Raw genomic sequence first — 26,505 nt, forward strand, 5'->3', positions numbered from 1 at the left:
TGGATGAATATCGTGATGATGCAACCTCTGCTATATGCATGTGCGAAACGTCGGGTTATAAAGTAAAATATAAGTTAAAAATATGAAGCATACGAAATGTAAAATTAAATTTTATTTTACAAAGTCTTGATTTATTTTATATTTCACCGAAATATTTATCGATTTACTATAGTCAAGAAATAATATTTAAATACGAATATAAAATTAAATGTATCATTTATGTTCTCATACTTATGTAAACACATTCATCAATGTGTCACAAAGTGGACAAGTTTAGATATACATCTCCGAAACAGTTTTTTTGTGACTATTGGTCATAAAGGCAGTGTCGAGTGAGACTCTAAACATTGCAGTCGACTTTGTGGGCAAGAAGGCTGTTATTTAAGCATGTCTTTTAAGGATTTAATAATAAAACGTGTCGAGGGTGAGCAAGCGCCTGCATTATTAAAATATTATCCACTTGACAAACGTGGTTTTATTAAAGTTGGTCAGAAAAAATGGTTCTTACCGTACAGATATCTTGAAGTTGGCGATAAGATATATAATTTCGAAGTTCGTGCAGATGATACATGGATTATTACCTATCCTAGATCAGGTAAATTCTTTATTAAATTAAACATTCAGGTATTATCATGTCTTGCAATGCTCTTTACTTCTTGTATTTTTAAAAAAGGGTAAGAAAAATATAACATATATTTGTCAAATATAAATGATAAATTTAAAACTTTTATTCACGCGCAAAAGTGATGTTTTTTTTAACGTTCAAAATATATGTTAAAAGAACGTTCCAGAAATAAAGAACTGTAGCAAAGACATTGTCATTAAATAAACTGTTTGTTATTATCGAGTTTACATTGAAATTTGAAGTGAGAAAAATTTTCTTTGTATTAAATGACATATGTATGAAATCACGTACACGATCTTTTTTGCAACAGAAAAGTATGAGTAAAAAATCTGCGTGAAAGTCTGCGTGATATAAATACAACAAACAAAATGCAAAATCATAAAATACATAAAACAGAATAAAAATATATTCAGTATTTGAAATAATTTTTTTTTAAAGGTTTGAATACTATTGTGTCCTGAAAATTGGGAAAGTATTTAATATTTTGCAAATTGTTATTAAAAAATTGTATAAAATTGTTAAAAGTAATTTAATTAAGAATCAGAAATTTTGCAATTTTATATTATTAATAAAAACAGTAATCGAATTTATGTACTACATTAATTAGGTACAACGATGACACAGGAACTTATATGGTTAGTGGCGAATGATATGAATTTTAATGAAGCACATCAAAGATATTTAATGAGGAGATTTCCCTTTATAGAGTAAAGTATAATATTATATATTATATACATTTTATATTTAGAAAAATAGGGTCATTATAAAATATATTAATATAAAATATATATATATATATATATATGTGTGTAGGGAATTAAATTTTTGTAAATTCGAGAATGTTCGAGTCGTTAGACGAAAGCCTGCTGGCTCAACTTATACACAAATATTGTTATTATTGACTCTTGTAGATCGAAGGAGGATGACTGCGAAAAGCAAGTCAGTCGTCCTTGCGCCTCGAACGTAGCTGGACCAACAAGAAATCCGTTGTTTTTAGAATAATAAAGAATCTCCCTTCATACCGAGACCCATTATATTTTATTTAAAATCATAAATTCCTACATATATATAAGTCGCGATGTATGTACGTCCGTAACTCCTCGGACTGCTTCGTCATTTGTGGTCCGATCTTAACGTCACTGGTGTCAAAATTTAGCAAATTTTCCGGAGACTACTACCATGGGCTCGAATTTTTCAAAAACAGATTGTTTCAAAAATGATTGGCAAAAATAAACATATTTATGACTGAAGTCTGTATGCCCGCGAACTACTCCGACATTTGTGGACCAATCTTAATGCAAATTGTCTCAAAATTTAGCATTTTTTCCGGGGATGACTACTATAGACTCCGATTAAAAAAAAAAGTGTTTAAAAAATGATTAGCCAAAATATATGTATAAATAATTGAAGTCTGTATGCCCGCGAACTACTCCGTCATTTTTCTGGGAAGGCTTTTATGGGCTCAAATTTTTCAAAAACTGGGTGTTTCAAAAATGATAGCCCAAAATATACGTATGAATGATTGAAGTCTGTATGCCCGCGAACCACTCCGTCATTTGTAGTCCGATTCTAATGCAAGAGATCTTATTTTATTCCAAATTTTACGAGGATTGCTGCTATGGGTTTGGTTCTTCGAAATACAGGGTTTTTCAAAAATTATCTATATATTAATTAGTAACGAATAAGCGTTTGTCTGTATAACCGCGAACAACATTGTCATTTGTAGCTCGAATCTCTAACAAATGGTCTCATTTTATTCCAAATTTAACGAGTAAGGCTGCCATGGGATTGGATTTTCCACATACAAGGTGTTTCATTTAAAGACTTACATTTCTTAAAGTTACGCCATTTATTTATTAAACACCCTCCAGTATACGGAAAACCCAAACCCATGGCTGCCAAAAAATTTGGAATAAAATAAGACCATTTGCAAGTGGTTTGGGCCACAAATGACGGTGTAGTTCGCGGTCATACAGATAAACGCATATCTGTTACTAATCTATATAAAGAAAAATTTCGAAATGACGTTTAAGTCAGAATGTCATTAAGAGGTCGACTAACAATTTTTAGAAAAATGTTTTTAATTTATCTCAGTGAGCACAGAAAGAGTACATGTAAAAAACGGGAATGTTTTATTAACGTTATTTTATGTCAACATGGATTAATCGGGTCTTATATTTTATAAATCCAATAATATTATAACAATATTTCAAATATAGGTACCACCGAATTCTGAAAAACTGCAGTATTTACTATGATTTTTCTGAAAGTTTAAGAAAAGGGAGGTAGCTTTTTTACCGAGATATATTACAAATTACATAATTGTAATTGAGCAACAAAAAATTGTTAACAAAAGAAGTATTATGTGATTTTTTTGGATAAAACGTATTTTTAACAAGTTCATGAATAATATCAACTATAATCCTTCATATTTCAGAAAAAAAAGGTATGCTCAATTTGAAATTTTTAGGTGATGAATGTTTGATAATATACAATCATTTACCACCAAAATCGTATCAAAATTCGATGTCCACGAAACAGGCGATTAATGCGGACGCTCTTTAACCCTCTGCCTACACACCTTATTTTTCTCCCGATTCCTACAAAAAGGGGTTACGCAAACCCCAAAATTTCGTTAACTTATATCTCCAAATTTATTTAATCAATTTTAACTTTTTTGTTTTAATCGAAAAAAAAAATCTCAGAATTATGATGGTCTTGGCTGAAAAGTCGAAGATATAAAAAGAAAAGAGATTTTTTTTTAAAGAATGAGAAAGAAACAAAAAATTTTAGAAAAAAATTTGCCTTTCTTTTAAACGCCCGTATTTATTAAAAAAAATAGATAAAGTAATTAAAATGGTGATCAATGGAAAGGGGAAGAGTTGTATTTTAAGAATCTATCGTAATTTTTATGATTCTGTTCAAAAAATATATTTATTTCGTAATGTGAATTTAGTAAAAAATGAATGCAGTTCAAACACAATAATAAAAGAAAATAGTAATATTTATTTAAAAACCAAAATTATTAATACACAAAAACATAATTATTAATACAAAAGATTTTATTTGTTATAGAAAAAATTTTTAATTTGAAATGCTACAATTGCAATATATTTTCACAAAGTGATTGCGACATTGGTAATATATATAAACTGTATGCGTAAAAATGATACGTAATGAACAAAAAAATTACTTTTATTTACCCTTCAAATTTGGAAATTTTGAAGTTTTTTGTTACATTCCCTACACACGGGGTAACTGTAACCTCAACACACACTTTCAATGCTCCTACTTTTGTTGTTTTCAGAATATTGACAACGCCCAAAGAGGAATAAGTAGAGCACAGTTCAAACTTTCCCTCCCACCCCAGTCTCAGCGTCTCCTTGCTAAATACTTTAAAGTAGCGGGCATTTCAAAATCGACTGGGGTAACCGTAATCCCATGTGTAGGCAGAGGGTTAAGGATGTATTGGACCAAAGTTCAAAATAATACAAAGTTGCTAAAAAATTGTGAAATTGTTTTTATAGTTTCCTTAATGTACTGCAAAAAATTGAAAACGTATCCACTAAACGGTTGCTGAGTTATAAATATGTTAATTTTCACTAATTTTACATGATATCCTTTTCCATCTTATGGAAAAAGACGATCTTGACGGATAAAGCAGCTAAAAAAATATAGAAGAAATAGTACGAGTGTTTTGAACTTTTTGATACATTTAATATATGAATAGATGAAAATATTTGCCAAGTTTCAATTGTCTTCACTACACCGTTTTAAAGAAATAAAATATAATGATTGAGACACTTGTGCATTTTCACTGTCAAAAGTTTAAACTCATAAGTGAAAAAAATCGCAAATATGTGAAAAATACCTTTGTAAAAGTAAAAATAAGATTCCAACTATCGTTCAAGTTTCTTACATCTAGATTTACTATGCGATAGGCGTAAATATTTAAGTATTTCAAATTGCATGTATTTTTGTCTGAGATTGTATGTCCGATACATCCTTAAGGGGATGCTAAACTGCTCGTCAAACTTGATCGAGGTCGATAATGTAGAGTCATTTGTGCACGTCATTAACAAAATTTTGTATATATTTCTTTTATAGATTTGGAAATCCTTTTCCAGAATTAAAGTTTATGTATTAATATCAGCTTATGAATTGAATTTCATACCAAGAATAAAAAAAAATTTTTCAGATTGCTCTTTTGAGACACGAAATGTTTACCAATGTGTATCTTTTTTATTAAGACGCCTACGCTTAATCTAAAAGCATAGTATTGTTCCTTAATGTTCATTTGTGTGCGGATCTGACTTGATTTATACGTACAAGATGCACAACTTTTATATCAAACACATTTTGTTACGAGTCCACGCCAGACGCCGGCAATTAAGAAATTTTTTTTTTTATTTTTTATATAAAATCGTTACGTCCGCACACTTATCGTCTATACTTTAATGGTGGAAAAGGATTTTTAATTTTGTAAATGCAATAAAAAGTTGGACATTGGAACAAATTGTATAATTCTGTCGGTAAAACAGACGACTTTAGGATCCCCTTAAATCATCAGAGGGAGTCTAAACTTTAAACAATCGAAATCTGAGACAATGATTAGAAAAATGAAATGAGTAATAAATACATGAATAAATGAATAAATCAGTTAAAATATAAGTTGAAAGATTCATTGCATGTTATTTTGAAAGATTAAAAATTCTATTATCTATATAAATAAAAATGTAAATGTATGTTTGTTAGTTAGCTAAGATCTCCGAAAGTTATTTACCGATTGCTTTGTAATTTTGACACAACGTTGCGTTCGACTTCTGTTGTGTTCTTATGGGGTCTGATTTTAGATATACTGGTTGTTTCAAAAATGCGGGCCGTAATTTTGGTGAATCTTACGACCTTTTTTGTAAATGTCATTGGAGGATAATTATATATATATCTAGCAGCTTTTATTTTAAATTTTAAAATTTGGAAATATTGGTTGTTTCAAAAGTAAGGGACGTTTTGAGGAATCATATCTCCTTCTTTGGTACAGCCTGTATATGGTAATGCCGTAATAATGGCAGTCTTATTTCTTTGGCGGCTTTTTTTTTATTTTTAGAAAAACAGGTTGTTCCATAAGTGATGGACATTTTTGAGGATCATACCTACTATTAGGAAACTGCCTGTTTATGGGAAATCTGAAAAAAGTGCAGCCTTATTTACCAGGCTTTTATTTCAAATTTTAAATTATGGAAATACTGGTTGTTTCAAAAGTAAGGGACGTAATGGTTAAATTTTGGAAATATTGGTTGTTTCAAAAGTGATGGATTTTGGGGAATCATATTTTCTTCTTTGGTACAGTCGTATATGGTAATGCCGTAATAATAGCAGCCTTATTTTCTTTGGCAGCCTTTTTTTCGATTTTTAGAAAAACATGTTGTTTCCCCACATAGCACATGATATTATACGAATATTATATACTCATACTGAAAGTACTGTAGTCGTACGTACCATTCCTAACATTCTGAGTATATTCGTATAACATCTTGATCAGTATATCATTTTTCATATGTTCTTAAGTTCATACTCAGAATGTACGAACAAACTACGATGCTTATACTGATTATCCGTATACTGTGATTATCCGTAATATATGAGAACATAAATAAGAACCTTGCGGTTATCTCATGTATAAAAATTTACATCGATCGCGCACTGATTCACACCCAAAGCACTATCATTACCTTATTCTCCCTTGTAACATTAGTCTTGTAAACATTAGTCCGAGCGTAAAACTGTCAACGTATATTCTGCAGAACATACTCAGTTTAAGCGCTATCTACGGCAGTGTCGGCGGTCCCCACAGTGTCCCCACCTGTTTTGTCTTTCCGACGAGTTTATGTTCGCGCTGGGTTACACGTACGATTTCGCAAGAGATTCTTTATCCAAGGTAATCTTTCCCTTATGTCACGCAATATTGATATTTATATTGAATACGTTACTACAAATACTTACAAAACTAAATTATGTAATATTTTTTTATATATGTAATGATTTTTCATAAAAATCTTGTTAATAAATTTGAGGTTATCTTGGTTGCTGCTGAGATCTCAGAAAGAACTTATACGATGAATAATATTGTCATTACCTACTAACAAATATTGATAACATAAATCGTAAGCGGTTAATGTTTGTGCATTAATGAACAAGAGGGCTGATGAAGCATGTCTTGCAAATTAATTATTTTTATATCTTCTAATTGAAGATGAGGTGAGGGAGGAGAGAGAGAAAAGGTTGCGAGCCACACTCCATCAGCTCTGTTGTTTATTAATGCACAAACATTAACCGCTTATGATTTATGTTATCAATATTTGTTAATCATGACAATATTATTCACCATATAAGTTCTTTCTGAGATCTCAGCGGCAACAAAGATAATCTCAAATTTATTAACAAGACTTATAAAAAATTATTACATATATCAAAAAATTATTACATAATTTAGTTTTATAAGTATTCTAACTGTACGTTATCAGAATTATGTTCTATTATTTGTAGGAAGCAGCCGAAGAACTGCCGAGGTCTTAAATTAGTTTTGTATCTGGATGATATAAAATTGGATAAAAATATTAAGGAAATATTTGATTTATTCAGCGTAATTTTCCTCCGATTTAACGTAATCTTCTGTATCTCAAGGTACGTCTAATACCACTGTTATTTTATATTTTATATGAATAAAATTTAAGCAAAATCGTATTGTGAAGCCCGTGGTTCTTTATTTATGTATGTCATTGTTCTAATATTGTCATGAGTATATTCAGATTAAGAGTTGTATGATAAATAGTAAAAGTAAAATTGTATAATTGTATTGGTCAATAGTTAAAATAATAAATTAATAAAAATAAAAAACTAAAGGAATACCAAATAAATATAAAAATAAAAAGTAAAAGAAATATGATAATTTCGTCAAATTGTTAAAATTGTATTAATGAAGAAAAAGTAAGTAAAAAATAATTTATACGTTAAGAGGTTTAAAAGGTGGAGTACTAAATTGAAATAAATAAGTACAATAGGACCAGATTTGTCAATAATTAAAAACTTTGTACAAATTAATTGCTAGGAAATAATTCTTACTTTATGACTTGTCAGTATTTCTACTTTCCACATGTTTATGTCTTTACGAATAACTGTCAACTGATGTGTGGTTGTTTAAATATTCGGGAAGGAGTCAAAGATAGGCATATAAACATTTTCTAAGTGTTCTGTATCATTGTGTATGTTGAGACCTATCTTTTGTTTTTTTTATATGCAACATTTTAGATGTTAATCTTTTGGTATAATTAGGTTCTTTATCTAAGATTCTGACCATGTTTCAATTGAAAAACTTATTTAGTTATATTAGTAAGATAATTTATCCTGTTGTTATAGTTCTGATGACATTGATAACATTACTGATCGTTAATATTTATGTGTAGACAAATTATTGATATCTTACGTACATATTGTATTTTAACAGAATAAAATGAATCGAAAAAGGCAAAGAAAAGACATTTCATGTATGTCGAAACGGCACTTGAACCGAATTACTAAACTAGAATCTGATTTAATTTGTGATGTTCTTTTCAATACAACTTCACATGAAAACTCACATATTAATATTCATGAAAAATTTACAAAAAGTACAGAAAATGTTTTTAGAATGAATTGTGATATTGAAATTGAGAACATTGGAAATACTAATAATGATACCGTGAATGAAAATATTAATAATGATAACGTGAATGACAATAATAATGCTTCTGTTGAAGACATAAATATTGAGATATGTAGACAATCAAATAACTATATTTTTGAATCAGAAGAGTCGGTTCTTTCTGAAAAATCGAGATTTAATCTATCTAATGATAGTGATGCAACAGATAATAGTTTTACGGATGATCTCGCAATGTGGGCTGTAAAATATCAAATTCCGCACACCGCTTTAAAAGCATTGTTACAAAGATTGAGAATGCATTCTTGCTTTTCAACGTTATCATTAGATGCAAGAACACTTTTAAAAACACCAAGAAAGCAAGAATTACGTATAGTACCACCTGGAAGCTACTATCATTTTGGTGTATTAAATTCCGTATCGAAGATATTGGCATCTGTAAAAGATAACATCGATTGTGTAAAAATCAGTGTTAATATTGATGGATTACCACTATCGAAGTCATCACTACAGCAATTTTGGCCTATATTAGGTTCGATTAATCCATATAATAACGTTTTTGTTATCGGGATTTATTACGGAAATGAAAAGCCAGCGAACGCCAATGATTTTTTGATGCAGTTTGTTGATGAGGTTACAGATATGTGTGAAAATGGCATTGATTTTAATAATCGTAACATACCGTGCAGACTTGAGACTCTAATTTGCGACACACCAGCAAAATCATTTGTCTTGTGTGTAAAGGGACATTCTGGATATTCAAGTTGCACAAAATGTGTAACAGAAGGAGAATATTTAGGAAATCGAATATGTTTCCCGCAAGTCGATGCACCACTGCGAACAGATGATGATTTTATTAAAAAAACAGATGATAATTATCACAAGCCAAATATGACATGTAGTTTGCTCAAAGTGCCTCATTTCAAGCCAGTCACGAATGTTCCCTTAGATTATATGCATCTGATATGCTTGGGAATTATGCGCAAATTAATATACTTATGGCTTGCAGGGGACCTAAAATACCGCCTGCAATCGAGAGCTGTTGAGATAATTTCTACAAATTTAGTGTCACAACTGAAACCTTATATACCTGTAGAATTTGCAAGGAAACCACGAAAGCTCGATTGTGTCAAATTATGGAAGGCTACGGAATATAGATTGATATTATTATATACAGGTCCATTAGCTTTTAAATCAGTATTAAAGAAGAATGTGTATATTAATTTTCTAATACTACATGTGATTGTCAGAATTTTATCATCACAAGAATTGAACGAATATGTAACCTATGCACACGAATTGATTCTTTTTTTTATTCAAACATATAAAAAACTATATGGAATTTATAACATGTCACATAACGTCCACAGTCTAGTACATCTTGTAGATGACGTAAAAAAATTTGGACCGATAGATAATTTCAGTGCATTTAAATTTGAAAACTATATGCAAATATTAAAGAAGTATATTAGAAAGTCAGACAAACCTTTACAGCAAGTAGTACGAAGATATATTGAACAAGATATTAATTCAGATTTATCACTGTCATCGATCATTTCATCGGAATCTGTTCTCAGACATCCAAAGTTAATAAAGTTGCATTTTGACGGTCCACTAATAGACAACACTAGCAATCCGCAATATAAAATTGTGAAATATAACGGCATAACGTTAAAAGCTGGGTCACTGGCAGATAATTGTTGTGGCTTAAAATGTGGTGCTATTGTATGTATACAAAATATTGCATATTGCACAAAACGAAATATTCCAGTGATCATAGGTCACGAATTTTTGGAAAAAAAAGAAGCATATGATATTCCTTGTCCATCTTCATTACTTGGAATTTATGTCGTGCACTCGTGCTCGATTTTAAAATCGTGGCCGTTACAACATGTCATTAGAAAATATGTGAAACTACCTTGCGGAGATGAAAAATTTGCTGCTTTTCCATTAATGCATACCGCTATATAATTTGTATATTTATTGGAACAGAATGACTGACAAGACATATTACGCGGTCGTAGAGTTTGAGGATGGACTTCAAGTTGTCCCTAATAATTGGTTGAGTATAGATCTGCAAAGTGCCGTTTGGCCAAATTTTACCAATAATAAGATGTATGACAAAGCGGTGAAATTAATGAAGGATCCGGAACCAACCTGGACGAGGCATCTGATTAAAAAAATATATGGAACATATTGTAAGCAATGTTATATTATATTGTTGTGTGTACTTTTATTTTGGTGCATGCACTTGTTGATGTTATCAATGTATGTTTTTAAATAATATCAAAACAAAACATTTCATAATATAACTTTGTTGCAGTTCAGTATGCAGTAGCGATGAAAAAATTGAAGGATGCAGAGGAAACATCCGATTTAAATTCCGGCACTGAGAGAGAGGAGTACAGGAAGAAGTCAAGAAAACTCCGAGCTGCAAAAGTAGCAGACTCATCAAGTAGCAACGATGATCAGTCAGATGCAAGTTTTCTTTCTGATATTCCAACAATTCCGACGACCGCAACACATGTGCCGAAAAAAATTAAAATAGCAAGTTCTACATCAGCTCAGCAAAATTCTGCACCTAAGTGCTTGGGAAAAATTAAGAAACAAGATGATTGCTGTAAGTATATATTTTGTGGAAGAAAATTTTGTTTAAGAGATTCACACAACAGCAAAATAAACAAAATATACATTACATTTCTCAGGTAATACTTGCAATCATACCTGTATACGCACACATACTTACACATGCATCCTCTTTTATATGTACAGCTTCCTATGTATTGTACAAATAAGTAATTTTTTGCACATACATTTATGGAAAATTTAAATTAAGTTCTCACAAATTAAGTAAATTTTGTTAATAAAAAAGTTAATAAATTAGTTATAAGTAAATCTATTTAAGTCTAAGTAAATATATATTAAATTTTATTCTTAATCTCTCAGTACAATTTCATGATATTAGAATCTAAAATATAATGTGAAAAGATATATAATATTTAAAAAAGGTTCAAAATTAAAATAAAATATAAATATTGAAATTTAGCATCAGAGATAACACAGTGTTATATAACGTATTATTTGTGACTTATTTTATATTAAGCAATCAATAAACACAAATAATTCATTATATTAACACAGTGTCAAGTTTTATTTTATAACAGATTTATTGATATAGATGTATGAATAATATAAATAAATAGAAAAACACATTGAATTTTTTTGTTTTAGCATTACAAAAGCATACAAATGTGAAAGTCTTTGATGGCTATTTAGATTGTATGACAGCTGTGATTGACTGCAATTCTAATTTAGGTATGTATATATACTTTGAACAAATTGTTTTCCGTTTTTTTTCAATATAAAAATCATAAATAAGATACAAATGAAAGACCAATATTCATAGTCGGATCTTATTTCAAGATCGTCTTAAATAATGTATTAGGATGCTAATATCGCTCTGTGCTTAGTTGATGACATTTTAAGACAGTACTTAAGACGGTCTTAAATATAAGAATTGACTATAAATAGATACATATATGTTCAATCATTTTTTTTTAATTACATTGTTTTATTACTTGAAGTCCCACGGTATAAATAATTATAGTAGAGATTCAAAAGGTAATATGCAAGTAATATCTATTTTACTTGCAATTTTATAATTATTCATTATTTTATACGTTGTACACTTATAATTTTTGTATTCTGAAGCACGTAATGTTTATCTTTAATGTTTAAAAAATAGTTTTAACTTGTTAGTTTTGTAAAAATAATTTTTATTTTATTTGAAAATATTTTTTGATAAATGTTGAATATATTCCAAATCACTGTTACAAAGGTATTGAAATAGTAATGGTAACATGTCATACTTTCAGATCAACATGATACAAATTTATACCATGATTTTTCTAACGTTGGTAACAACGATAATATTGAAACGTCGAACAATGACTGGATTGATAATGAAAGTTAGTATGCAAATTATTTTAATTACGTTTTAGATTATGGTTATTTAATAAGTAAATTACTAAATGGAAATGTTATATGGTGTTTAATGTTAATTTTTGTAAAGTTGGTTGCATTATTTTATTTCCATATTTCTAACATAAACATTTCAAAGTTGTCAATTATAAAATATTTATTATTATTTGTAATATTGTATTAGAAAATATTATGCTAAATTTTTTTTACTTTTAGGTTTACATTCTAGATTTCAACCCAACTTTAATGAGAATAATACAGATATTACGAATAGTCAACGTGAGTCTATTGTAAACAAGACATATACAAAAGTATCACAGTCGTATGATGAACAGAGTGAGTATGCAAGTAATACTTTTTGTATTTATTTAGAATTATTTGTTACGTATTAAATACTTATAACAATCTTCAAAACAATATAGCGATATTTTTCTTTTTTATTTTAATTTTTAACGTATTTATAATATTTTTTAACTTATATTTCATACATAAATATGAATATAAATTTTGGTTTTATAGAAAATTTTCAACGTTTTGTTGTGGGAAAAATAATAAATTTGGAAATAGCAATGAATGACGTAAAACGAAATGTAAAGCTCATTTTAGAAAAATTGTCACTTGATGTCACTAAAGAAAAAGAAAATATTGATACTTTAAAAGATTTTCCATTGAAAGAGCAAAAGGACTTGGATACTGTAGAATTGAAACTACAAAATAATTCAGATTATCGAGACGAAATGGTATGTTAAATGTTTGTATTTTAAAGAAGTATTTTTTAAGAAAAAAAGAATATTGTTTAGAATCTGACAAACAATTAAATTCCGAACAGTTGTACTTAAAAATTTTAAATAGTAATTTTGTAAAAGAATTAATTTTTTACAAATGTGTATTAACTAATATATTAATAATGAAATGTAAAGAATCTAGTAAATTTTGCAAAATTGATACTGTTTTAATTTTAAGATTGTGTATACAAAACTAGCTGTTTAAAAATTTGAACAATTTTATTTTTATAATTATGTTACATATATTATTTGTATAATTTTTAATAATGCAAATTTAAATGCATTTTAGATTAAACAATTGGCACGTGTAAGAAGTGGATGTATGCGAACTTCATGTATACGACTAATGAGATTAATATTTTCAAATGAAATTGCTATAAAATATAGTTGGGTAGGAGCAAAGAAAAAACTTAATTTTTCGACGTTGAATTTGTGTAAAGTTATTATTAGTAAGTAAAATATTTAAAAGCAATATTTTTTTATTAAGAAATGTTAAATGTTATATATTTTGAAAAATACTTTTGTAGCATTATAAATATCCATTGCATTTCTTTCTTTCTAAAAAAGGATCTTTCTAAAAAAGGATATGTCACATTTCTTGAAATTATTGTTGTTACTTTTCCGTAATGCTGATTGGTTTTCTCGTTGCGCTAACTTCGTAAGCGGCTGTCATTGCGGAGTTAGCAAATGACAATGTGTTGCAGAAGGTTATTAATGTAATTTATAAAAATTTAAATAGCGCATTTGAAGCGCACGTCTGTGGTGTCTAGTATTTATAAAATGAAACATGTTTACAAATAATTTGCAACTTTTTTGTGTATATTTCTAACAAATCATATATATATATAGATACATATATATATATACATATATATATATATGCGGTGATAAAAAAATGTTTATATGCATTTATAAAAAATAAAAATTTATTTAAAAATAATAAAAAATTAAAATGTTTTTTTCCAGATGTTATACGAAAGTCGCATGCTGATGCAACAGATGATGAAATTTCAGCACCAATTAAAATTTGGTTAGCCCATGCAAAAGAACGTATGGGAAGACAAAACCACAATAATCATGAGCACCAAGATGAAAACCAAGATTAATATATAATTGATCAATACTGTAAAAATCAAATAATGCTATTCCTTTGTGAATCACTACGCGAACGTGAATGACTCGTTAAGGCAGTCATGGAAGCGGCAGAAACCCGTGCGGAACTACTCGTCTTACACGGACTTCGAACTGGAAAGCAGTGCAGTAGTCAGTCTAAACAGCGATCAGATCATCATGAATAACATAGCCAGATCGAGAGCGCCGCTGTTAGGTTTCTCGTCATTCGTATAATTAAACGAATTATCAATCTCTCTCCGAGATCAGAGAAACCTTTTTTATTCGTATATTAATATCAAAATTATCACAGTTGCTTCGTTTTAAGTGAAGTTTTTTTATACATATATAGAGCGAAAGACTTACGTCAAGAACACGTGTTTTGTACGTGCCGACGGCATAGACTTATGACAAACTAGGAAGCTTGAGGCATTTTTGTATTGTGATATATTGTGATATATATATATATATATATATTATTTATAATTTTCGATTAGACAGTGATATTAGACATTTAATAGACTTTTGTACTTTCTCAGATTAGTTTAAGAATTAAACAGCTAGTATACGGATCTCGTACGAACGTTTTGCAAATTTCGTGCCTGTGGAACAGAGATAGATTTATTGCATTCGCGTTTTGTGATATACAGTAAAAGCTTCATATTCCTGAGACTTACATTTTTACTGAATTGTTAAATTTTACAAATGTAAAATAATTTACATAAACAATTTTTCACACGCATACACATCTGTATGTATGTATTTTTTAATTTGATTTAATTTAAAATAAGAATTACTTTTCAAAAAAATGTTATTTTTTTATTTTCATTGTTATAAGCAGATTAATTTTAAACCTGCAAATAACAAATACGCGCAAATATGGAGCTTCTATTGTACGTAGATATATCATAGCTACTGAGATACAGTATTTATGTCTTCTTAAACATTATCGTTTTATTAATGGATCTTTAAAGTCAAAAATCGGAGTTACGGCGATTGCATATATCAAATTTTTTTGTTAACTATGCGGATAACAGAACTTGATTAAAAATTGAGGAAAGATAGGATAAAAAGAAGCCTAATCTAGTTATAAAGTAAGACTATTACCGATTTGTATTTCATAAGATTCCATTTTACGCTCGCGCACTATAAGTATTTAGATATAATTTTATTACTTAAAAGAACAAGTTTTGGTTGGTTGGTTGGTTGTTTGTAATGTTGTTGATTGTACGTAATATTTTGTAATATGATTGGTTGCAATATTGTTTTGTTTTGTAGAAAATGAAATAATAAATTTATTTCGAAGTTGCATAAAAAAAATTCTTTTTTAATAAAATTCCACGGATACGCCTACCTAACCTATAAATCTGATCCGATGTGAGCGCGCGCGCATAGGCGTGTAAATGTATGCGTGCATATACATGATCGACCGTTCCCTGACGATTCCCATACTATACAGATACTGCGGGATATTCGCAGGTACGTACTATGCCGTAGGAGAAGCGAGACATAGGAAGATACTTAGTTTGTACTGTAGTATATCTCAGTACGTATCTCGATTGTTCCCAGTATCTACGCAATCTACTGTTCCGATATCCTGCGGAACGTTCTCAGAATCTACGTGTGCTATGTGGGTCATAAGTGTTGGACATTTTTGAGGATCATAACTACTATTAGGAAACTGCCTGTTTATGGGAAATCTGAAAAAAGTGCAGCCTTATTTACCAGGCTTTTATTTCGAATTTTAAATTTTGGAAATACTGGTTGTTTCAATGGTTGTTGTATCGATGTAATAGCACAGTATCAGACGGGAAGATATATAAACAGCAATGAAGCTGTATGGCGTATTCTATCATTTCCAATTCATGAACGAAGTCCAGCTGTGGTACATTTAGCAGTACATCTAGAAAATGGACAACGCGTATATTTCACAGAAACAAATATCCAACAAATAGCACAGAATCCCCGCAAACAACGTTAACAGCATTCTTTACGTTATGTCAAAAAGACGAGTTTGCAAAAACACTACTGTATTCAGAAGTGCCTACGTATTACACATGGAATACGAGATTAAAAACATTTGAACGACGCAAACGAGGAGAGCGAGTTGAGGGACAACTTGGCTTATACAAAGAAAATACGATAGGCAGACTGTACACCGTGCATCCAAAACAAGATGAATGCTTTTTTCTAAGACTGCTGTTGATAAATGTGCCTGGTCCAACGTCTTTCCAGCAATTAAAAATTATAAATGGGGTAACACATGCCACTTACCGCAGTGCATGTCAAGCACTAAATTTATTAGAAAATGACCAACATTGGGATTTATGCTTAAATGATACGTGCCAAACGTCACATCCAAATCAAATACGCGCATTATTTGCAATAATATTAACAGCCTGTTTTCCAGCATCTCCAACACCCAGACAGCACATGTAGATTATGAGAACGATAATAGGATATTGCGAAAGTATATTGCAATATTCGTATAATATTAGAGATACGTCTGTGATATGGCGAGTATATACTCATAACGTACTATGTCCGCGTTGCCTTATCCCATAGAATTTCGCTGGCAGTTTATGAGAATATACCGAATATATCTTAAGAATGTTATACGTATGTCTAAAGTATATCTTCAGTATATTCACAATATGTCTACAGTATGTTCACATTATATGGGCTCATGCATAATGAGAGGAATAAGGAACAAGGAATTAAACATACAGAATTAGCAAGAAGAAATAAGAAGAGGAATTAATCATTTCGCACATCAGGAAGCTATCGCAAAAAATGAAGCGTAATATCTGTTGAATACGCTGGGGTGCTTTGGGAAATTATGCTCAGATAATTGTAGGTTATAACCTAAATAATATATGTATATATACAATATATATATATTATTATAGTTCACGTTACTATATTATATCTTATGTACATACCAGAATTATCTGGGCGTAATTCCTGAGAAAATCACGTTGTCCGTGAGTTCGTGTTCGCACGTTCACACCCTACACTTCACCACGTGTCTGCATCACACGGCAGGCGAAAATGCGTAACGTTACAGATCATAAATAGCGTTGACATGATTCACTTTCGATATTACGCGGATATTTTGGAAATATGTGATAGATATACATGAGATATATCATAGGATATTTTACGGATGTTTTGAGTATATTAGATATAATCTCAGTATATTCAGTAGGAGTTGCGAAGTTCAGTCGCTATATTCTAAGTTTATCTTGAGGATATATCAAAATGACATTCTACTGAGACGTTATATGAATGTTTTACGTATATTCGGTATGATCACAGTACATTACGTATGAGAGTATAATATTCGTACGATATCTGGTGCTGTCTGGGCAGAGTTATGGGAGAAATATAAATCATACATGGCAGAAGATATTTTGAGACGAATACAAGAGAAAAATACAAATATAAACATGGAATACACAGAGGAAATATATAATAAAACAATGATAATAATTGAGGATTTGTGTATAGAAATCGCGAACAAAGTACTAAATCAATTGGAAATGCCAACACCAAATCGAAATGTTGCGACTATGATCGATGTCAAAATGCATCGTAAACAAAATTATAACAAGGAAGATCTTGTGTCGTATTTGCAAATAAATTACAAAAAACTAACAAAGGAACAAAAAGAGATTTACGAAAAAATAATACAAAATGTAAATAACGAAGAAGAAGCAATCTTTTTTTAGATGCGCCGGGAGGAACTGGAAAAACATTCCTATTAAAATTGATATTGGCAGCAATAAGATCACAAAATGATATAGCCATAGCTCTTGCATCTTCAGGAATAGCAGCGACATTACTACCAGGTGGAAGAACAGCTCATTCCGCATTGAAATTGCCATTGAACATGCAATTCAATGAATATCCAACGTGCAACATTACAAGAGCATCAAGCATGGGAAAAGTATTGCAGAAATGCAAACTAATTGTTTGGGATGAATGCACAATAGCGCACAAAAAATCGCTAGAGGCTCTAGATAGAACATTTCAGGATTTGCGTGGTAATACTAGCCCATTTGGGAATGCAATAATATTGCTGGCAAGAGATTTCAGGCAAACATTACCTGTAATTCCTAAATCGACACCGGCGGATGAAATAAATGCATGCCTGAAAAATTCAACTTTGTGGAAACACGTTAAGACAATGAAACTAAAAACAAATATGCGAGTGCAACTACAAAACGATGAAACAGCAAAGAGATTCTCACGACAATTGCTAGAAATTGGGAACGGAAAGGTGTCGGAGAATCAGACAACAGGAAGAATTACATTGCCAAAAAACTTTTACAATTTAGTGACGACAAGAGAGGAATTGATTGAAAAAGTATTTCCGAATATTCAAATAAATTTTAAAAATCACAATTGGCTGAGTGAACGAGCAATTATGGCGGCCAAGAACAAAGACGTGAACGAACTGAATAATATTATTCAGTCGAAAATACAAAGCGAAATAGTCACATACAAGTCTGTAGACACAGTTGTGGAAGCAGAAAAAGCGGTAAATTATCCAACTGAATTTTTAAATTCACTGGATTTGCCAGGGATGCCCCCTCACGTACTGCAAGTGAAAATCGGAGTGCCAATAATTATGTTGAGAAATATCAACCAGCCAAAGCTATGCAACGGAACGCGACAAACAAACAAACTCGGTATTTATATATGTGTGCGCTTCGCGCGGGCTCAAAAGCTAGTATATATATAAATCACGAAGTGTGTATGTCTGTATGTCCGCGGAATACTTCGTCATTTGTGGTTTGATCTTAATGGCACTGGTGTCAAAATTTAGCAAATTTTCCGCTGATGGTTACCATGGAGTCTGATTTTTGAAACACAGGTTATTTCAAAAATGATAGGCAAAAATATACGTATAAATGACTGATGTCTGTATCTCCGCGAACTACTCCGTCGTTTGTGGTCAGATCCTCTTGCAAATGGTCTCTTCATTTTCCAAATTTAACGGTGACGGCTGCTATGAGTCTGGTTTTTTTAATATGCAGGGTGTTTTATAAATTAGAGGCATAATTTTTATAAATTACACACACACACACATACACACAATTTTTAAGTGTAGTTTTGGGGAAATTAGAGAATTGAATTGTGTGATATTGGTTTCAATTATGAAATAAATTATTAATAAGTAAATAAATGAATAAATGACTATAATATATAAGTTGATAGTTTCATATATTGAATGTCATTTTGCAAAGGAATCAGATGTAATTGAAAGTGTAAATCAAGATATAATTAGAATGGAAGAAAATAATAGGACTACAGAAATAGAAAGTGAAAAACATATTGTGAATGATTTAATTGGATCTTTTGAAAGACAACAAGCAAATAATTATAATATTAAATAAACAACGGGTTCTTATGCCATCGAGGCTTTTCCCCTAATATACAAAAATGCGTGCTTTATAAAAATTAATGCGGGGATATAAGGGAAAAGCGAAGCCTTCCCCTTGTACCCCGCCCACGCGTTCTCTGCACCACATAACTTTGCAACTTTAAATAAAACAGAAATATCAAGTATCGTGTTTATGAAACTTTTTTGTTAATAACATTTTAACAAATCACGATCGAGTACCGGCTAAAATCTTTTGAACATCATTCAAGAGGATGACCTTGACAACATGTGTCAAGATCATTGAGGTCAAGATCATTGAGGCTGAGACTCCTTTGTTAAAGTTTACCAACAAATAAAAAAATTGATCTGAATATATATATATTATTTTATTTTAAATGGGGTTATATGGAATTTTTATATAGAATTTAAATAAAGCTTTTTAAAATAATATAATAAATCCTGTAATGATTCTGCATATAAAAATATTAAGGTAAAATTATAAAAAAATAGACAGTTTTGAGGATATTTTTTATTATATTATGTAAATAATAGATTAATTGATATAAAGAAAACACATAACTGCTTTTAAAGATATTATGCAATTTGCAATATGCACATATTTGTGGAAAGCTATTTGTTTTATTTACAAAAATTGATTTATATCATTGTTTTATGCATACCTAAAAAAATAAGGAACAATTAATCCATAAAAGTTTATACTGTTTTATACTTTTAGAACTAAAAATTAAATTGCCTAAAGAATTTTGTCACATCAGAGTCCGTTTCAAATGTAATAAAAATTATAAAAGATTTGAGTTTATCTCTACTTCTATCTTTATTTTATTTCTAATTTTCTCTTGTCTGATATACATAGTATATAATAATATGGAATAAAATTGTTATCTTTTTATCATAAAACATTTTCCTACATCAAAGAAATGTTTCTTTGTTTAGAATGGAAGTAATGTTTGATGACCATAGGTTACTAAAATTAATAAGAAACGTACCAAAAAATAGCGTCAAATTTGTGCAAGATCAGCCTTCGCCGCGTTTCATAAAAAGTCACTTGCCTCTCGAGTTGTTACCGACAGTTGTAAATAGCACTTGCAAGGTATATTTTGAATATTTCATAAGTTTAATGTGTATTATACGCTAAATATATGTATATAGACGCTATATTTAAGAAAAAAGGAAAAATGATAAACTTTAGGGAAAAAATAAAAAATTAACAATACTTTTGAGATTTTGATTTAGCCGTGTGTTTTACCGACATTCTGTATTTATCACTTAATTTTGAATTGAATTTACAGAATTGATAATCCTTTTACACTTTTAAAGTACGTACACAAATGAACCCGGGGACGATTAGATAAAGACCAAAAATGCAAAAAATTTTTTAAAGTTTATTTGTTCATAAAAATATTTGCTTCAAAATACAAGTTATGTAGCTTATACGTACAAATGAATGGTGTTCCCGGGTTCGGAATAGATTGAGGAATAAGATTATAATCGTCAAATTACGATTACAAGCCGTACAAAAAAGATATTTTAAAAATAAAAGCGCTTAAATGAATAAAATTTTTGATCACATAAATATGTTTTTTTACGGCTTGTAAACGTAATTTGACAAATATAGTCTTATTCCTTCTATTCCAAACTGCAAGACACCATTTATTTGTAAGTATAAGCTATATAACTTGTATTTTAAAGCAAATTTGTTCATGAACAAGGATAAATAATGACTCTGCATTATCGACCTCAATCAAGTTTGATGGGCAGTTTAGCATCCTCTTAAGGGGATCCAGGAGTGCCTTTGAAATTTGATCGAGGTCGATAAGGTAAAGTCATTCGTGCACATCATTAATGAGATTTTATATGTATTTCTTGTATAGATTTAGAAATCCTTTTCCAGAATTAAAGTACACATATTAATATTAATCTATAAATTGGATTTTATATTGAAAACGAAAAAAATTTTTCTCATATTGCTCTACTTATCGACTTTTTACGTGTACATAACCCAAATTTTCGTTTTTTCATTTTCCAATTTGCGGAATGCGAATCTTTTTTTCTAGAATTCTAATCTTATTTCTAATTGCACGATATTATTCCTGAGAGTTTTTTCTAGGGGGCGACGTGATTATTTTATACATATAAACTATAGATTTTTTGTATGAAGCAAATATTTTCGTTAGGTGACTAATAAATAACAATTTTTTTTTATTTATCAGAACAAATCGTACGTCGCCCCCTTCATTTTTGTGCGTACTTTAATCCTGTAAAAGGATTTTGCATTCTGTTACTCCAATTCGAAAATCCAAGTTCCCAAAAAAATGTCGGTAATTCTGTCACTCCCGGATCCCCTTAAACACTATTGTTGTTATAGATTATCTATGTTGCGAGAAATCCAAAGGATGTAGCAGTCTCGTATTACATTTTCCATAAACATATTTTGGATTTTCAAGGAACTTTCGAGCAATTTTGTAATAATTTTCTAAATGACCATAGTAAGTGCAAAATATTTGTAATATTGATTATAAACTTTATCTCGGCGCTTTAAGATTCTAATCGTCTGTAATTTCAGTATTACGGACCCCATATTGGGAACATGTGAAGGAAGCTTGGAGGATGAGACACAGAGCAAATATGATGTTTGTCTTTTACGAAGATCTAATAAAAGTGAGAAAATTTAATTACTACAAAATATTCTCTATATAAGATAAAGATCCTTTTCTATTCATTTACGACATAAGTTATTTTGTTTCTCGAAAGAAAAAAAAATAATTTTCCAATTCTAGATGATACTTTAGTCTTCGAATATTATTAACTCTAGAACTATTCCTTTTATCACGGAAACAATGTAATGAGTATATTAATTTTAGTTACTTTTGTCTCTATTTCTACACACAGCTAAATTAGCGATATCAAAGTTTGGATTTGAATCTTTTTTTTAATTTTATACATAAAAAAAAGGAAATATCCTAGGAAGAGTGCCATAAGTGTTTCAATTCAAAAATATTTAAGAGAAAATAAAAACGTTCTAAGTTACGCAGTATAGGCCTGAGGATTAATTATTAATAAACAAATAAAGTAAAAAAAAGCAATTTAAAAAAAATGTAATTTCTTGGAAAGTACTTAAGATTAAAGGCTGAATATTCTTTACACGTCAAACTATAATATATATATTATTTCGGAATATTTTTAACAGTATTTTAAACTAAATAAACTAGTGTAAGACGTACATTAATTTATCTCTATAAGTGACAGCCACATTGAATCTGTTATTTTGCATTTTTTAAATCTTATATAAATCATATATGTAATACTCATATGTATATTGCTAGTTGGGCTCAGAAGGGGGTGAAAACATTACGGTACTTGATGTACCTTGACACTCACACAGAACAAAATATGTAATAGATATTTAATAAATATCTACATATCTATATGATGTCCATATCTACTATGGATAACTAGTAGACATCTAATAGATGTCTTAAATATCTATATCTTCTGAATAACTAGCAGGGATATGTAATGGATATGCATACATTATCTACATATCTATATCCACCAAACAGCTATCCATTAGATATCTATTAGATATTCATGCGTTATTCACGTATCCACGTCCACCAAATAGCTACCAAAAATATCTATTGGATATCCACGCGTTGTCCATATATCCACGTCCACCAAATAGCTACCAAGGATATCTATTAGATATCCACGCGTTGTTCACATATCCACGTCCACCAAATAGTTACCAAGGATATCCATTAGATATTTACGTGTTGTCCACCCACACAGAACATAATATGTATTACATATCTAATGGATATCCTCGACAGATATTGGGGATATCCATGAATATATAGGAAATATCCATGCTATAAATATCCAGATGTCCGCAATGTGCAATCTAATAAATATCCATAGGATATGTAGATCGATATCCAGTCGACATCTATAGAATATCCAGTGGATATCTACATAAATATCCACTAGATACTGCTATGGATGTCGATTGGATATTGATTTATATATCCCATGGATATTTACTAGATCTTATATTGCGGACATTTGGATATTTATAGCATGTCTAATGGATATTTTCTATATATTCATGGATATCCATTAGATATGTAATACATATTACGTTATGTGTTGGAGGATGTCATAAAAAATCATCAAAAGTGGGTGAAGGCCCGTCGAGCATGCTCTGAGAGGTCCTGTAGTTACCACAGAAACACTCTCGTCGCTGGGGAAGTCTAATTTTAGACTTGTTTCTTGCACTGCGAGTGATCCTTATATAGCGTGATTGTTGCATCTTACTTCCGAGTTGCACGCCGCTCTATCGGCGACGCCGCGCACTACTCGGCTGGCGAGTGCGCAGCGACCGAATATCTAATGGATATCTTTAGTAGCTGTTTAGTGGACGTGGATATGTGGACAACGCGTGGATATCTAATAGATATCCTTGGTAGCTATTTGGTGGACGTGGATATGTGGACAACGCATGGATATCTAATGGATAGCTGTTTGGTGGACATAGATATGTAGATAATGTGTGCATATCCATTAGATATCCCTGCTAGTTATTCAGAAGATATAGATATTTAAGACATCTATTAGATGTCTACTAGTTATCCATAATAGATATGGACATTATATAGATATGTAGATATTTATTAGATATCTATTAGATATTTTGTTCTGTGTGAGCACATATCCACGTCCACTAAACAGCTACTAAAGATATCCATTAGATATTCGGTCGCCGCGCACTCGCCAGCCGAGTAGTGCGCGGCGTCGCCGCCTTGACAGATATTAGGGATATTCATGAATATATAGAAAATATCCATTAGACATGCTATAAATATCCAAATGTCCGCAGTATAAGATCTAGTAAATATCCATGGGATATATAGATCAATATCCAATTGACATCCATAACAGTATCTAGTGGATATTTATGTAGATATCCACTGGATATTCTATAGATGTCGACTGGATATTGATCTACATATCCTATAAATATTTATTAGATTGCATATTGCGGACATCTGAATATTTATAGCATGTCTAATGGATATTTTCTATATATTCATGGATATCCCTAATATCTGTCGAGGATATCCATTAGATATGTAATACATATTATGTTCTGTGTGGGCAGTTTTGAACACGCGCAAAAGTCGCTCCCGCTACCGCGCGCCCTGCTCGTGACAAATAACCATGTTATACCACGCTTGCGTACAACAACGCAGGCACATGATTTTCACTACGTTTGTTTCTCTTTGATTTCCCACTCCTCCTATGTGATAAGCTCGACGCTAGCAATATATAAGTATTACATATATATGATTATATGTATAAATAAGCTAGATGATAATAACAGAATTCATGGTTCCGTTAATTCAGGCACAACCCTATATAATAAAATAATAATATATAATAAAAAGAGTTATATAATTATAAAATAAATTAAAAATCTAAATGATAAAATATTTATATATATGTTAGTTCTTATATATTAAATGTTGGCTTCTTACTTTTACAAGAACTGTCAGAGGTTTATGTAACACAGTACGGTACAAAGCAGAAAATAAACTGTTTATTACAGAGATAATAATGCAAATAAATCTTAGATACAAGAAAGTTCTGTATGGCGACTCACAACTCAGAGGGAAGAAAAGGGGCGTAAAAAAAAACTAAACAAAACGCATTACGCACGCGTATCGATCACAGCGCGGTTTAATTGTTGCACGCACATAGCGCACTACTGACGCCAAATACAAAATAAAAATATCTTAAACAATTATTCTCAACATTAAACAACAAAATTTATAAAATTAAAATGCTAAAATTAAACAATTTAAAAATAAAAACAATTTAAAAATGAGAAATTAAAAATAAAGAGTTTATTTAAGAAATATTGTACTTTGTGTAACAAAAGTAGAAAGTCGGTTTTTTTAGCACGAATGCGTTCACTCGCACGAATGCTAAAAGCCAATCCGTCCGTGTGGCACACAATACTTTTTGCCAATTTCTTCCGTTTATCAAATAATTTAGAATAAAAAAATCATTTTTTTATCTTTAAATGCTAAATTGCAAAAGGTGACTACTATGAAAATTAAAGATAATGCGGTTTTATAATTAAAATTTTTATCTATTTTGCAGGATTTACCGAGGAACATAAAAGAAATTGCTGCATTCTTTGGTAAAACTTACAGTGATGAACAAATCAATAAGTTAGTGGAGCATTTGAAAATAGAGAATTTCCGCAAGAATCCTATGGTGAATAATCAAAGTCCGGACCAAATGAAACCAAATATGTTTATTCGGCAAGGAAAGACGGGTAGTTGGAAAGAAATATTTACACCAGAAATCGAGGACAGATTTGATAAATGGATTACCGACAATTTAAAGGACACGGATTTAACTTTTCCAAATTTAGTTTGTTAAATACTATAAGCAGTTGTAGTTGCGTAATTGCAATTTATAAATGTTTTGTTTTAACCATATTTTAAAGAAGTAGGACTATTTACTGATAAAAAGGGAGATTTAACAAATAGATCGTTAACCATTTAAAAGATACGGATTCAGCTTTCCAAAGTTAAATTTGTTGAACAATATGAGCAGTTGTAATTGTAATTTATAAATGTTTTGTTTAATTATGTTTCATATTATGTAAATAAGCAGGCCTTCTTATAATAAATAAATAAACTCTTATACAAGCAACTTAATATTACAGATTTTATCTTTTAATACTCGGAGTTAGTTGCCCTTTTCAATCAAATCTTTGAGGCGACGCCTACTCTTCCCCACTACTACTCGAGACTCGGCGGTCGAACTGCCGATCGCGCGCGTGCCTCAGGGGCTCGATTCTTGAATTCATTCGCAAGAGAAACGT

The 26,505-nt window shown here is 30.3% G+C and overlaps 3 protein-coding genes across 9 annotated transcripts in view; 2 read left to right on the forward strand and 1 right to left on the reverse strand.

Annotated features, from left to right (window-relative positions):
- LOC118647827 (sulfotransferase 4A1-like) lies at positions 1 to 26,340 on the forward strand. Its single transcript, XM_036293464.1, has 6 exons — positions 1 to 595; positions 1,233 to 1,332; positions 20,544 to 20,700; positions 21,976 to 22,096; positions 22,174 to 22,268; positions 25,773 to 26,340. Exons 1-6 carry the CDS (start codon positions 388 to 390, stop codon positions 26,055 to 26,057), a joined length of 966 nt encoding a protein of 321 aa, XP_036149357.1. The 5' UTR covers positions 1 to 387; the 3' UTR covers positions 26,058 to 26,340.
- LOC105833295 (retinol dehydrogenase 11) overlaps positions 1 to 26,505 on the reverse strand; it is a 107,205-nt gene that overhangs the window by 65,375 nt on the left and 15,325 nt on the right. The gene's annotated exons all lie outside the window — the stretch shown is intronic.
- LOC118647825 lies at positions 6,067 to 15,520 on the forward strand. Of its 3 annotated transcripts, XM_036293453.1 has the most exons (10): positions 6,067 to 6,563; positions 7,172 to 7,309; positions 10,317 to 10,522; positions 10,648 to 10,944; positions 11,556 to 11,639; positions 12,200 to 12,292; positions 12,522 to 12,641; positions 12,825 to 13,045; positions 13,380 to 13,539; positions 14,057 to 15,520. In XM_036293453.1, exons 1-10 carry the CDS (start codon positions 6,301 to 6,303, stop codon positions 14,194 to 14,196), a joined length of 1,722 nt encoding a protein of 573 aa, XP_036149346.1. In that variant the 5' UTR covers positions 6,067 to 6,300; the 3' UTR covers positions 14,197 to 15,520. The 3 variants fall into 3 exon arrangements, with proteins under 3 accessions (XP_036149346.1, XP_036149347.1, XP_036149345.1); XM_036293454.1 differs by lacking the exon at positions 13,380 to 13,539; XM_036293452.1 differs by lacking the exons at positions 6,067 to 6,563; positions 10,648 to 10,944; positions 11,556 to 11,639; ... (3 more) ...; positions 13,380 to 13,539; positions 14,057 to 15,520 and having other exon boundaries at positions 8,130 to 10,440.

Source organism: Monomorium pharaonis, chromosome 11 (genome assembly GCF_013373865.1).
Source record: "Monomorium pharaonis isolate MP-MQ-018 chromosome 11, ASM1337386v2, whole genome shotgun sequence".
Lineage (NCBI taxonomy): Eukaryota > Metazoa > Arthropoda > Insecta > Hymenoptera > Formicidae > Monomorium > Monomorium pharaonis.